General features: G+C 50.7%; 2 protein-coding genes across 3 annotated transcripts in view; one reads left to right on the top strand and one right to left on the bottom strand.

The window, feature by feature from the left end:
* The window catches only part of LOC121275733 (nuclear receptor-binding protein 2-like), a 153,335-nt gene extending 144,036 nt beyond the window's left edge, over nucleotides 1–9,299 (top strand). The window contains exon 10 of the mRNA XM_041183322.1: nucleotides 8,890–9,299. Within this exon, the coding sequence (XP_041039256.1) occupies nucleotides 8,890–9,299 (410 nt within the window). The remainder of the gene's footprint in view (nucleotides 1–8,889) is intronic.
* A 3,571-nt stretch (nucleotides 9,300–12,870) lies between these two features.
* Nucleotides 12,871–15,062, bottom strand: part of mapk15 (mitogen-activated protein kinase 15) — a 159,176-nt gene continuing 156,984 nt past the window's right edge. For both annotated transcript variants that reach the window (XM_041185156.1, XM_041185157.1), the window contains one exon: nucleotides 12,871–13,962. In XM_041185156.1, the coding sequence (XP_041041090.1) occupies nucleotides 13,777–13,962 (186 nt within the window). In that variant the 3' untranslated portion in view covers nucleotides 12,871–13,776. The remainder of the gene's footprint in view (nucleotides 13,963–15,062) is intronic.

Below are 15,062 nucleotides of genomic sequence, written 5' to 3'. Positions count from 1 at the left end.
GAGTCAAGATAACGAGAAATGAGTTCTGTGGGCCTTCTTCCTTAACCGAGGTTTTCCACCCAAGGTCGTTGACAGGGCCCTCAACCGTGTCCGGCCCATCTCCTGCGCATCCGCCCTCACGCCTTCTCCTCCCTCCCAGAAACATGATAGGGTCCCCCTTGTCCTCACTTATCACCCCACCAGCCTCCGCATTCAAAGGATCATCCTCCGCCATTTCCGCCAACTCCAGCATGATGCCACCACCAAACACATCTTCCCTTCACTCCCCTTATCGGCATTCCGTAGGGATCGCTCCCTCCGGGACACCCTGGTCCACTCCTCCATCACCCCCTACTCCTCAACCCCCTCCTATGGCACAACCCCATGCCCACGCAAAAGATGCAACACCTGCCCCTTCACTTCCTCTCTCCTCACCGTCCAAGGACCCAAACACTCCTTTCAAGTGAAGCAGCATTTCACTTGCATTTCCCCCAACTTAGTCTACTGCATTCGTTGCTCCCAATGTGGTCTCCTCTACATTGGAGAGACCAAACATAAACTGGGCGACCGCTTTGCAGAACACCTGCGGTCTGTCCGCAAGAATGACCCAAACCTCCCTGTCGCTTGCCATTTCAACACTCCACCCTGCTCTCTTGCCCACATGTCTGTCCTTGGCTTGCTGCATTGTTCCAGTGAAGCCCAACGCAAACTGGAGGAACAACACCTCATCTTCCGACTAGGGACTTTACAGCCTTCCGGACTGAATATTGAATTCAACAACTTTAGGTCGTGAGCTCCCTCCCCCATCCCCACCCCCTTTCTGTTTCCCCCTTCCTTTTTTTTTCCAATAAATTATAAAGATTTTCCTTTTCCCACCTATTTCCATTATAAAAAAAACCCCACTAGAGCTATACCTTGAGTGCCCTACCATCCATTCTTAATTAGCACATTCGTTTAGATAATATCACCAACTTTAACTTTAACACCTATGTGTTCTATTGTACTATTGTCGTTGACATCTTTTGATGATCTGCTTCTATCACTGCTTGTTTGTCCCTACAACAACACCCCGCCCCCCCCTCCACCTCTCTGTCTCTCTATCTCTCCGCCCCCCACACACACACCTTAAACCAGCTTATATTTCAGCTCTTTCCTGGACTCGAACTCAAGTTCTGTCGAAGGGTCATGAGGACTCGAAACGTCAACTCTTTTCTTCTCCGCCGATGCTGCCAGACCTACTGAGTTTTTCCAGGTAACTCTGTTTTTGTTTTGGATTTCCAGCATCTGCGGTTTTTTTGTTTTTATCTCTGTGTTAGATATAGCTGTTGGGGCGAAAGGGATCAAAGGATGTGGGGAGAAAGTGGGAGCAAGCTATTGAGTTGGATGATCAGCCATGACCATAATGAATGGCACAGCAGGCTCGAAGGGCCGAATGGCCTACTCCTGCTCCTAGTTTCTATAAAAATACCTGGAAAAACTCAGCAGGTCTGACAGCATCTGCGGAGAGGAACACAGTTAACATTTCGAGTCCGTATGACTCTTCAACAGAACTAAGTAAAAATAGAAAAGGGGTGAAATATAAGCTGGTTTGGGGGGGGTGGGACAAGTAGAGCTGGATAGAGGGCCAGTTATAGGTGGGGATTGCCAAAAGATGTCATAGACAAAAAGACAAAGAGGTGTTGAAGGTGGTGATATTATCTAAAGGAATGTGCTAATTAAGGGTAGAAAGCTGGACGAGCAAGGTACAGATAGCCCTAGTGGAGGTGGGGTGGGGTGAAGGAATCAAAAAAGGCTAAAAGGGAGAGATAAAACAATGAATGGAAATACATTTAAAAATAATGGAAATAAGTGGGAAAAGAAAAATCTATATAAATTATTGGAAGAAGGGGAATCAGAAAGGGGGTGGGGATGGAGGAGAGAGTTCATGATCTAAAATTGTTGAATTTAATATTCAGTCCGGAAGGCTGTAAAGTGCCTAGTCGGAAGATGAGGAGTTGTTCCTCCAGTTTGCGTTGAGCTTCACAGGAACAATGCAGCAAGCCAAGGACAGACATGTGGGCATGAGAGCAGGGTGGAGTGTTAAAATGGCAAGCGACAGGGAGGTTTGGGTCATTCTTGCGGACAGACCACAGGTGTTCTGCAAAGCGATTGTCCAGTTTACGTTTGGTCTCTCCAATGTAGAGGAGACCACATTGGGAGCAACGAATGCAGTAGACTAAATTGAGGGAAATGCAAGAGAAATGCTGCTTCACTTGAAAGGACTGTTTGGGCCCTTGGACGGTGAGCAGAGGGTAAGTAAAGGGGCAGGTGTTGCACCTTCTGCGGTTGCATGGGAAGGTGCTGTGGCAGGGGGTTGAGGTGTATGGGCTGATGGAGGAGTGGACCAGGGTGTCCCGGAGGGAACGATCCCTACGGAATGCCGCCGGTGGGGTGAAGGGAAGATGTGTTTGATGGTGGCAGCATACTGGAGTTGGTGGAACGTGCTCTTTATGAAGTCTCGTGCTCTCTCCCTCCAACGCTTTTGATGAGATCTCGCCTCTCTCCCGCTCTCATGCTCATTCTGGAGTCTCACTGCTCTCTCCTTCTCCAGCTGTTTATGAACTTTCGCTGCTCTCTCCTGCTCGCGCTCTTTAAGAAGTCTCGCTGCTCTCTGCGTCTCCTGCTCTTTATGAAGTCTCACTACTCTCTCCCTCTCCCCCTCTTTATGAAGTTTCGCTGCTCTCTATCTTCTCTTGCTCTTTGTGAAGTCTCACTGCTCTCTCCCTCTCTTTATGAAGTCTCACTGCTCTCTCCCTCTCATGCTCTGTATGAAGTTTCGCTGCTCTCTCCCTCTCGTGCTCTTTATGAAGTCTCGCTGCTCCCTCCCACTCGCGCTATTTATGATGTCTCTCTGCTCTCACCCTCCCATGCTCGATCTGGAGTCTCACTGCTCTCTCCCTCTCACTCCTCTTTATGAAGTCTCGCTGCTGTCCCACTCTCGATCTCATTATGCTGTCATGCTTCTCTCTTCCTCTTACGCTCTTTATGTAAAGTCTCGCTTCTTTCTCCCTCTTGTGCCCCTTATGTAGTCATGCTGCTCTCTCCTCTCACACCTCTTTATGAAGTTTTGTTTTGTTTTCCGGTGTGACTTCACATAATCACAGTGCAGAAGAGGCCCTTCAGCCCACTGAGTCTGCACCAACATGTGAGAAACACCTGACCTACCTACCTAATCCCATTTACCAGCACTTGGCCCATAGCCTTGAATGTTATGATGTGCCAAGTGCTCATCCAGGTACTTTTTAAAGGATGTGAGGCAACCCGCCTCCACCACCCTCCCAGGCAGCGCATTCCAGACCGTCACCACCCTCTGGGTAAAAAAGCTTTTCCTCAAATCCCCCCTAAACCTCCTGCCCCTCACCTTGAACTTATGTCCCCTTGTGACTGACCCTTCAACTAAGGGGAACAGCTGCTCCCTATCCACCCCGTCCATGCCCCTCATAATCTTGTACACCTCAATCAGGTCACCCCTCAGTCTTCTCTGCTCCAACGAAAACAACCCAAGTCTATCCAACCTCTCTTCATAACTTAAATGTTTCATCCCAGTCAACACGCTGGTGAATCTCCTCTACACCCCCTCCAGTGCAATCACATCCTTCCTATAATGTGGTGACCAGAACAGCACACAGTACTCCAGCTGTGGCCTCACTAAAGTTCTATACAACTCCAACATGACCTCCCTACTTTTGTAATCTATGCCTCGATTGATAAAGGCAAGTGTCCCATATGCCTTTTTCACCACCCCACTAACATGCCCCTCTACCTTCAGAGATCTATGGACACACACACCAAGGTCCCTTTGTTCCTCAGAACTTCCTGGTGTCAGGCTGTTCATTGAATACTTCCTTGTCAAATTACTCCTTCCAACGTGTATTACCTCACACACACTTTTCAGGGTTAAATTCCATTTGACACTTATCTGCCCATTTGACCATCCCGTCTATATCTTCCTATAGCCCAAGACACTCAACCTCACTGTTAACCACCCGGCCAATTTTTGTGTTATCCGCAAACTTTCTAATCCTACCCCCCACATAGTCATCTATGTTGTTTATATAAATGACAAATAATAGGGGACCCAGCACAGATCCCTGTGGTACGCCACTGGACACTGGCTTCCAATCACTAAACCATCCTTCTGTCATCACCCTCTGTCTCCTACAATGAAGCCAATTTTGAATCCACCTTATCAAATTACCCTGTATCCCATGTGCATTTGCCTTCTTTATAAGTCTCCCATGTGGGACCTTGTCAAAGGCTTTGCTGAAATCCATATAAACTACATCAACTGCACTACCCTCATCTACATACCTGGTTACCTCCTCAAAAAATTCAATCAAATTTGTTAGGCATGATCTCCCTCTGACAAAGCCATGCTGACTATCCCTGATCAAACCTTGCCTCTCCAAGTGGAGATAGATTCTCTCCTTCAGAATTTTCTCCAATAGTTTCCCTACCACTGACGTGAGACTCACTGGCCTATAGTTCCCTGACTTATCTCTACAACCCTTCTTAAATAGCGGAACCACATTAGCTGTTCTCCAGTCCTCTGGCACCTCCCCCGTGGCCAGAGCGGAATTAAAAATTTGGGTCAGAGCCCCTGTGATCTCTTCCCTTACCTCCCTCAGCAGTCTGGGACACAAATCATCTGGACCTGGAGATTTGCCCACTTTTAAGCCTGCCAACACCTCCAATACCTTGTCACTCCCTATTTCAATTTTCTTAAGAACTTCGCAGTCTCTCTCCCCGAGTTCGATACCTTCATCCTCATTCTCTTGGGTGAAGACGGATGTGAAGTATTCATTCAACACTCTACTGATGTCCTCTGGCTCCATCCATAGATTTCCCCCTTGGTCCCTTATGGGCCCTACTCTTTCCCTGGTTATCCTCTTCCCATTGATATACTTATAGAATATCTTGGGATTTTCCCTACTTTTACGAGCCAGAGCTTTCTCATATCCCCTTTGCTCTCCTAATTGCTTTCTTTAGCTCCACCCTGTACTGTCTGTACTCCACTAATGCCTCTGCTGATTTGCTTCCCTTGTACCTGCTAAAAGCCTCTCTTTTCCTTCTCATCGTAACCTGAATATCTCTGGTCATTCCTGGTTCTCTGGGCTTGTTACCTCTTCCTAGAGGGAACATGTTGAGCCTGTACCCTCCCCATTTCCTTTTTGAATGCCCCCACTGTTCCTCTGTAGATTTCCCCACAAGTAGCTGTTTCCAGTCTACCTTGGCCAGATCCTGCCTTTACTAAAATCCACTCTCCCCCAATCCAAAACATTTTTTTGCAACTTGTCTATTTCTTTGTCCATAACAAACTTAAACTGTACCATGTTGTGGTCGCTATCACTAAAATGCTCCCCCACCACCACCTCAGCCACCTTCCGGCTTCATTCCCCAGAATTAGGTTCGCTGCTTTCTCCCTCTCACACTTTATGAAAACTCGCTGCTCTCTCCCTCTCACTCTCGCATTCATTATGAAGTCGCACTGCTTTTTCCCTCTTGCGCTCTTTATGAAGTCTCGGTGCCTTTTCCCTCTCCCACTCTTTATGAAGCCTCGCTGCTCTCTCCCTCTTGTGCTCTTTATGAAGCCTCACTGCTCTTTCTCTCGTGCTCTTTATGAAGTCTCACTGTTCTCTCCCTCTCCCACTCTTTATGAAGCCTCGCTGCTCTCTCCCTCTCGTGCACTTTATGAAGCCTCACTGCTCTCTCCCTCTCCCACTGTTTATGAAGTCTCGCTGCTCCCTCTCGCTGCACTTTATGAAGGCTTGCTATCTTCCTCTTGTGCTCTATAAAGTCTCGCTGCTCTCCCTCTCATGCTGTATATGAGGTCTCACTGCTCTCTCCCTCTCGCGCTCTCTGTATGAAGTCTCCTAACCACTCGATTGACCCTGTACCCGCCACACTCTCAGGCTGTGCGTTCCCGATCCTAACCACTCGCTGCGTGAAAAAGATTTTCCTCATGTCGCCGCTTACAATTACTTTAAACCTGTGCCCTCCTCTTCTCGATCCTTTCACGAGTGGATACAGTTTCTCCTTCTCTACTCTGTCCAGAGCCCTTGTGTTTTTGAAAACCTCTACCAAATCTCCTCAGAACCTTCCCTTCTTCAAGGAAAACAGTCGCAACTTCTCAATCCATCTACATAACTGTAGATCCTCATCACAGGGACTATTCTCGTGAATCTTTTCTGCACTCTCTCTAATGCCTTCACATCCTTCATAAAGTGTGGTGCCCAGAACTGAACACAATACTCCAGGTGAACCCAGGCTAGTGTCTTATACCGGCTTGTCATAACCTTCTTGCTCTTGTACTTAATGCCTCTATTAGTAAAGCTCAGGATACAGTATACTTTATTAACCATGCTCTCAACCTGTCCTGTTGCCTTCAATGGTTTATCCACTTACACACCAGATTCCCTCTGCTCTTGCACCCGCTTTGGAATTATACCTTTTAAAAAAATAGTCTCTGTGTTCTTTCTAACAAAATGAATCACTTTACTTCACTATATTAGACTTCATCTGCCACTTGTCCACCCATCCCAGCAACCTATGTCCTTCTGTAGTTCTACATTATCATCCTCACAATTCACTGCATTTCCAAGTGTTCTATCGTCTGCAAATTTTAAAATTGTCCCCTGTATAATGAGACCTAGATCATTAATATATGTCAGGAAGAGCAGGGGTCCCAACAAAGACGACCAGTGAACTCCAATACCAACCCCCGGTGAACGCCTCTACTGATCCCCAGCGAACTCTGCTACCGACCCCGGCGAACTCCACTACCAATCCCGGTGAACTCCACTACCGACCCCGGCGAACTCCACTACCGACCCCGGCGAACTCCACTACCTACCCCGGCGAACTCCACTACCGACCCCGGCGAACTCCACTACATACCCCAGTGAACTCCACTACCTACCTCAGCGAACTCCACTACCAACTCCGGCGAACTCCACTACCGACCCCGGCGAACTCCACTACCGACCCCCAGTGAACTCCACTACCTACCCCAGCGAACTCCACTACCAACCCCGGCGAACTCCACTACGACCCCCAGTGAACTCCACTACCTACCCCAGCGAACTCCACTACCTACCCCGGTGAACTCCACTGCCTACCCCAGCGAACTCCACTACCAACCCCGGCGAACTCCACTACCGACCCCCAGTGAACTCCACTACCGACCCCCGGCAAATTCCTCTACCAACCCCCAGTGAACTCCACGACCGACCCCCGGCAAATTCCTCTACCAACCCCTGGTGAACTCCACTATCGACCCTGGCGAACTCCACTACCGACCCTGGCGAACTCCACTACCGACCCTGGCGAACTCCACTACCGACCCTGGCGAACTCCACAACCGACCCCCGGCAAATTTTTCTACCAACCCCTGGTGAACTCCACTACCGACCCCGGCGAACTCCACTACCAATCCCGGTGAACTCCACTACCAACCCCGGCGAACTCCACTACCGACCCCGGCGAACTCCACTACCTACCCCGGCGAACTCCACTACCGACCCCGGCGAACTCCACTACATACCCCAGTGAACTCCACTACCTACCTCAGCGAACTCCACTACCAACTCCGGCGAACTCCACTACCGACCCCGGCGAACTCCACTACCGACCCCCAGTGAACTCCACTACCTACCCCAGCGAACTCCACTACCAACCCCGGCGAACTCCACTACGACCCCCAGTGAACTCCACTACCTACCCCAGCGAACTCCACTACCTACCCCGGTGAACTCCACTGCCTACCCCAGCGAACTCCACTACCAACCCCGGCGAACTCCACTACCGACCCCCAGTGAACTCCACTACCGACCCCCGGCAAATTCCTCTACCAACCCCCAGTGAACTCCACGACCGACCCCCGGCAAATTCCTCTACCAACCCCTGGTGAACTCCACTATCGACCCTGGCGAACTCCACTACCGACCCTGGCGAACTCCACTACCGACCCTGGCGAACTCCACAACCGACCCCCGGCAAATTTTTCTACCAACCCCTGGTGAACTCCACTACCGACCCAGGCGAACTCCACTACCGACCCTGGCGAACTCCACTACCGACCCTGGCGAACTCCACTACTGAACCCGGTGAACTCCACTACCGACCCCCGGTGAACTCCACTACCGACCCCTGGTTATCTCCACTGTCGACCCCGGCGAACTCCACTACCGACCCTGGCGAACTCCACTACCGACCCCCAGTCAACTCCACTACCGACCCCCAGTGAACTCCACTACCGACCCCCAGTGAACTCCACTACCGACCCCCGGCAAATTCCTCTACCAACCCCTGGTGAACTCCACTATCGACCCCGGCGAACTCCACTATCGACCCCGGCGAACTCCACTATCGACCCCGGTGAACTCCAATACCAACCCCGGCGAACTCCACTACCGACCCCCGGTGAACTCCACTACCGACCCCCGGCGAACTTCACTACCGACCCCCGGCGAACTCCACTACCGACACCCGGTGAACTCCACTACCGACCCCCAGTGAACTCCACTACCAACCCCCAGTGAACTCAACTACTGACCCCCAGTGAACTCCACTATCGACCCTGGCGAACTCCACTACCGACCCCCAGCGAACTCCACTACCGACCCCCGGCAAATTCCTCTACCAGCCCCTGGTGAACTCCACTACCGACCTCGGCGAACTCCGCTACCGACCCCGGCGAACTCCACTACTGACCCCGGTGAACTCCACTACCGACCCCCAGTGAACTCCACTACCGACCCCCAGTGAACTCAACTACTGATCCCCAGTGAACTCCACTATCGACCCCCGGCGAACTCCACTACCGACCCCCAGCGAACTCCACTACCGACCCCCGGCAAATTCCTCTACCAGCCCCTGGTGAACTCCACTACCGACCCCGGCGAACTCCGCTACCGACCCCGGCGAACTCCGCTACCGACCCCAGCGAACTCCACTACCGACCCCGGCGAACTCCACTACTGACCCCGGCGAACTCCACTACCGACCCCCGCGAACTCCACTACCGACCCCCGACAAATTCCTCTACCGACCCCTGGCTAATTCCTCTACCAACACCCGGTGAACTCCACTATCGAACCTGGCGAACTCCACTACCGACCCCGGTGAACTCCGCTACCGACCCCGGCGAACCCCGCTACCGACCCCGGCGAACTCCGCTACCGACCCCGGCGAACTCCACTACCGACCCCGGCGAACTCCGCTACCGACCGCGGCGAACTCCGCTACCGACCCCGGCGAACTCCGCTACCGACCCCCAGTGAACTCCACTACCAACCCCCGGCAAATTCCTCTACCAACCCCCGGTGAACTCCACTACCGACCCCGGCGAACTCCACTACCGACCCCCGGTGAACTCCACTACCGACCCCCAGTGAACTCCACTACCGACCCCGGCGAACTCCACTATCGACCCCCAGTGAACTCCACTACCGACACCCGGTGAACTCCACTACCGACCCCCTAAACATTTTTGTGTAAATATTTTACCAAATTCTTTTTGTATGTACTTTAGCTGGGTGCCCGTTAGCTGTTTTAATGTAGCTAAACCATCTGGAAAGGGTGCAACCAAGAATGAAAGATGTACAGAATTGGGATAGTGAACTCCACTACCGACCCTGGCGAACTCCACTACCAACCCTGGCGAACTCCACTACCAACCCCCAGTGAACTACACCACCGACCCCCGGCAAATTCCTCTACCAACCCCCGGTGAACTCCACTACCGATTCTGGCGAACTCCACTACCGACCCCGGCGAACTCCACTGCCGACCCCCGGTGAACTCCATTACCGACCCCCAGTGAACTCCACTACCGACCCCGGCGAACTTCACTACCGACCCCCGGTGAACTTCACTACCGACCCCCGATGAACTCCACTACCGAACCCCAGTGAACTCCACTACCGACCCCCGGCAAATTCCTCTACCAACCCCTGGTGAACTCCACTACCGACCCCCGGCAAATTCCTCTACCAACCCCCGGTGAACTCTACTACCGATCCTGGCGAACTCCACTACCGACCCCGGCGAACTCCACTACCGACCCCCGGTGAACTCCACTACCGACCCCCGGTGAACTCCACTACCGACCCCCAGTGAACTCCACTACCGACCCCGGTGAACTCCACTACCGACCCCCGGTGAACTCCACTACCGACCCCCTTACATTTTTGTGTAAATATTTTACCAAATTATTTTTGTATGTACTTTAGCTGGGTGCCCGTTAGCTGTTTTAATGTAGCTAAACCATCTGGAAAGGGTGCAACCAAGAATGAAAGATGTACAGAATTGGGATAGTGAACTCCACTACTGACCCTGGCGAACTCCACTACCGACCCTGGCGAACTCCACTACCAACCCCCAGTGAACTCCACTACCGACCCCCGGCAAATTGCTCTACCAATCCCCGGTGAACTCCATTGCCGACCCCCGGCAAATTCCTCTACCAACCCCCGGTGAACTCCACTACCGATTCTGGCGAACTCCATTACCGACCCCGGTGAACTCCACTACCGACTCCCGGTGAACTCCACTACCGACCCCCAGTGAACTCCATTACCGACCCCCAGTGAACTCCACTACCGACCCCAGCGAACTCCACTATCGACCCCCAGTGAACTCCACTACCGACCCCAGGTGAACTCCACTACCGAACCCCCGGTGAACTTCACTACCAACCCCGGCGAACTCCACTATCGACCCCCAATGAACTCCACTACCGACACCCGGTGAACTCCACTACCGACCCCCTTACATTTTTGTGTAAATATTTTACCAAATTCTTTTTGTATGTACTTTAGCTGGGTGCCCGTTAGCTGTTTTAATGTAGCTAAACCATCTGGAAAGGTTGCAACCAAGAATGAAAGATGTACAGAATTGGGATAGTGAACTCCACTATCGACCCTGGCGAACTCCACTACCGACCCCAGCGAACACCACTACCGACCCCCGGCAAATTCCTCTACCAGCCCCTGGTGAACTCCACTATCGACCCTGGCGAACTCCACTACCGACCCCCGGCGAATTCCTCTACCAACCCCCGGTGAACTCCACTATCGCCCCTGGCGAACTCCGCTACTGACCCCGGCGAACTCCACTACCGACCCCGGCGAACTCCACTACTAACCCCGGCGAACTCCAAGCTTTCCTCCAGCTCAAAGTAACTGTTCACCACTTTTCTGTCACTCAGCAATTTCATATCCATGTTGCTACTGCCCCTTTTATTCCACTAACTCTAACTTTCCTCACAAGTCTGTTGTGTGGCACTGTATAAATGCCTTTTGGAAGTCCATGTACACCACATCAACAGCATTGCCCTCATCAGCCTTCTCTGTTATCTTAACAAAAATCTCCAGCAAGTCAGTTAAACACACTTTGCCCTTAACAAATTCATGCTAGCTTTCCCTAATTAATCTGCATGATGTGTGGAGAGTGTGAAATCATAATTAAGTTCACTGATGATGGCCTCCACGGATTGGCACTGGAAGCTACATTCTCACAGCCCTGGGGAACGGCAGCGATTTCTCAGTGAATATGGAGCAGGGAAGTGGCTGAATACAATACAGAACTTGGAGCGAAACAGCTATTCTTCTCTTATACCAAGTAGGACTGGCTCATTGTCACCTGGTGAGATACCAAGGAACAAAGTCAAGATTTTGCTGAAATAAGATTGTGTTCTAGCACTTTGACATATACCAGATTCAACTCTCCAACAGCCCAATCGATATAAATCAGATTTAATTCTAGTTGCATCCTTCCCCCTGTCTATCGGCTCAGATTTCAGCTGGAATGTGAAGTGTCAGGTTTTGTAACACAGATGTGGCTCACTCAATTAATGTTTTCAATTGAAGGAGAATCTAGTTTCTAAACTGAAATAAGTAACTGGGATCTGCCATTTGCTCTTGGACCTTATATAAGGTTACAGAGGATAGAAGGTACAAAAACAGGCTATTCAGAGCTGCCTCAGGATCCGTCTCTAATTCTCCTTCTGGCATTCTAGAAGTTCACACCAGCCAAAACACACAACTGCAGCCCTGAACGACCTGCCATCAGGTTACAGAGATTGAAGCACAAACCAAGTACAAGTTTCGAGCCCCACTTCAGGGCATCAATACATAACCTAAGGCAGTCACTTCTGCAGTGCTGAGTCAGTTCAGCATTTCAGAGCGTCAGTGCTGTAGTGCGGAACTGTTGGAGGGGGCACTGCTGAGAAAGTGCTGCATTTTCAGAGGGTGAGTACTGGGGAGAGCCAAACTGTCGGAGGATCAGCACTGAGGGAGTGCCGCACTGTCAGAAGGGCAGCACTGAGGGAGCACTGCACTGTCAGAGGGGCAGCACTGAGGGAGCGCCACACTGTCTGAGGGTCAGTACTGAGGGAGCACCGCACTGTCAGAGGGTCAGTACTGAGGGAGTACTGCACTGTTGGAGGGTCAGTACTGAGGGAGCGCCGCACTGTTGGAGGGTCAGTACTGAGGGAGCGCCGCACTGTCAGAGGGTCAGCACTGAGGGAGCGCCGCACTGTCTGAGGGTCAGTACTGAGGGAGCACCGCACTGTCAGAGGGTCAGTACTGAGGGAGTGCCGCACTGTCAGAGGAGCAGCACTGAGGGAGCGCCGCACTGTCCGAGGGTCAGCACTGAGGGAGCGCCGCACTGTCTGAGGGGCAGTACTGAGGGAGCTTCCCCTCACCCCGGTGCTGTCAGGTTACATGATGCGTACATCAGCTGGACTGTCAGAATTGAGTACTCAGACCTGGTAGGTGCAGGTCTCTTTACCCCACACTGTGGGTGTTTGTATATAATTCAATGTCCACATTCAATGAAACAAGAATTGTGTAAATTTATCATCTCTTTTAATAAACATCTATAAAATCACACATCAGCTCTTCTGGCACATCTTCAGAAGTTCATTTTGACAAGAGATTGGTCCTCACTAACTCACTAATCAAACATTCCACAAGCACCAAATATTTACAGAAAACAAGGGGGTCATAGAGGAAACACCAAATTCTTGACCTGTGTAAGGATCTGGGATAGACAGGAATGAAGAATCGGAGATCTGAATGCAGACCATGAGTGAACCAAGGTGAGAATGAAACTGAACAACATCCTGAACGCTGGGATCCAGGAGAATCCCAGTAAAAGCACAGCTCCCAGTTGGGCAAAATTCACACACAGTCCCCCACCCTACAGCTGGGCGCACCCCTCCCTCCCCCACAGTTGGGAATCCAAGCTCCTATCCTAAAGGCACTTTCACAGGACAACACTAAATACCGTGTGCTAGAGGAAGCCAGCCAGGGTCAGGCTGCAGGGTGCATGGGTGCCAAGGTCTTCTGCAGCTTAGAACCAAGGTTGCGGGGGGGGCGGAGAGGGAGCAGGTCAGGGTCAGACTGCAGGATGTGTATCAGAATCTGCAGTTTATAATGAGGGTGGGTGGAGAGAGGGAACCAGTCAAATTGCGCAGAGAACACAATAATGGAGCAAGTCAACAGATTCTCCGCAGGGATGATTGCATAGAATTAATAATTCACATTAAAAAATCATTTTTCACATATTCAGATACCAGCGTACAAAACATTTTGGCACTTTCCCAGGTGTCACAACTCAAACTGTATAGCCACAGGTATCAGAGTGGATGATATTTGACAGCAGTCCTATGTTCACTGTAATTCTCACCCAGGCTCTGTATGCTGGTGTACATCCTGTGCTGTTGTGTGTTTGGCATGTCCTGTGCCATGTTAGCTAGGGTTTGTTTTGTATTTGGAGGTTACGCAGGTTTTCCAGCCCAGTTTGACTGATGACCCCGTAGGTTTGGGAATAACTACCCCAGACAGCTTTCGGATTCCCTGCTGCTTCCATGTTTGATGTTGTCTGGAACATCTTCTTAAAGGGCCGGCTCTCTCGGGTTTGTGACTGTGGCCTTGGGTTCTGCAAAGCAAGAGAACAAGTGAAACCCTCCAAGGACAAGTCTCTTCCCAGAGAATTCCACAAAATACAGCACAGGCCCAAAACTAATCCCCATCCATCCACTGCAAGACAGGGTAGATCGAGAAACAAAAACAGAAAATTTTGGAAATACACAGTGGGTCTGGCAGCATCTGTTGAGAGAGAAACAGAGTTAAAGTTTCAGGACGATGAGCTCCCATCAGCACTGGCTCAGACCATTCGGCCCTACCAGTCCATGCTGTCCAAGCCCCACACCAGCTGTACGAGAGGGAAATCATGTTTGACAAACCTGTTGGGAGTTTTTTTCGAGGATGTTACTTGTAGCATAGGTAAAGGGGAACCACTGGATGTGGTATATTTGGATTTTCAGAAAGCTTTTAATAAGGTCCCACACAAAAGGTTATTAAACAAAATTAGGGCACAGGTCATTCTCAGGATGGCAGGATGTTCCTCGTGGGGTTCGGCAAGGATCAGTACTGGGCTCCTAGCCGTTCACAACCTACATCAATAATTAGGATGTGGGGGCCAAATGTAATTTTTCCAAATTTGCTAAGGACACAAAACTAGGTGGGAATGTGAGTTGTGAGGAGGAAGCAAGGAGGCTTCAAGGGGACTTGGGCAGGCTAAGGGAGTGGGCAAGAACATGGCAGATGGAATAGAATGTGAATAAGTGTGAAGTTATCCACTTTGGTAGAGAAAACAGAAAGGCAGAATATTGGGAAGTGTTGATATCCAAAGTGACCGGGGTGTCCTTGTTCATGAGTCACTAAAAGCTAGAATGCAGGTGCAGCAAGCAATTAGAAAGGCAAATGTTGGTCTTCATCACAAGGAGATTTGAGTGCAGAAGTAAAGATGTCTTGCTGCAATTGTCTGGAGCCTTGGTGAGACTGCACCTGAGGTATTGTGTATAGTTTTGGTCTCCTTATCTAAGGAAGGATGTACTTGTCATAGAGGGAGTGCAACAGAGGCTCACGAGACTAATCCCTTGGATGGTGGGGTTGTATGAGGAGAGATGGAGGAAACTGAGCCTGTATTCTCCAGGGTTTTGAAGAATGAGAGGTGATCTCATTGAAACTTACAAA

Source organism: Carcharodon carcharias, chromosome 3, assembly GCF_017639515.1.
Source record: "Carcharodon carcharias isolate sCarCar2 chromosome 3, sCarCar2.pri, whole genome shotgun sequence".
NCBI classification, from domain to species: Eukaryota; Metazoa; Chordata; class Chondrichthyes; order Lamniformes; family Lamnidae; genus Carcharodon; species Carcharodon carcharias.
This window is presented reverse-complemented; position numbering and strand designations above follow the sequence as displayed.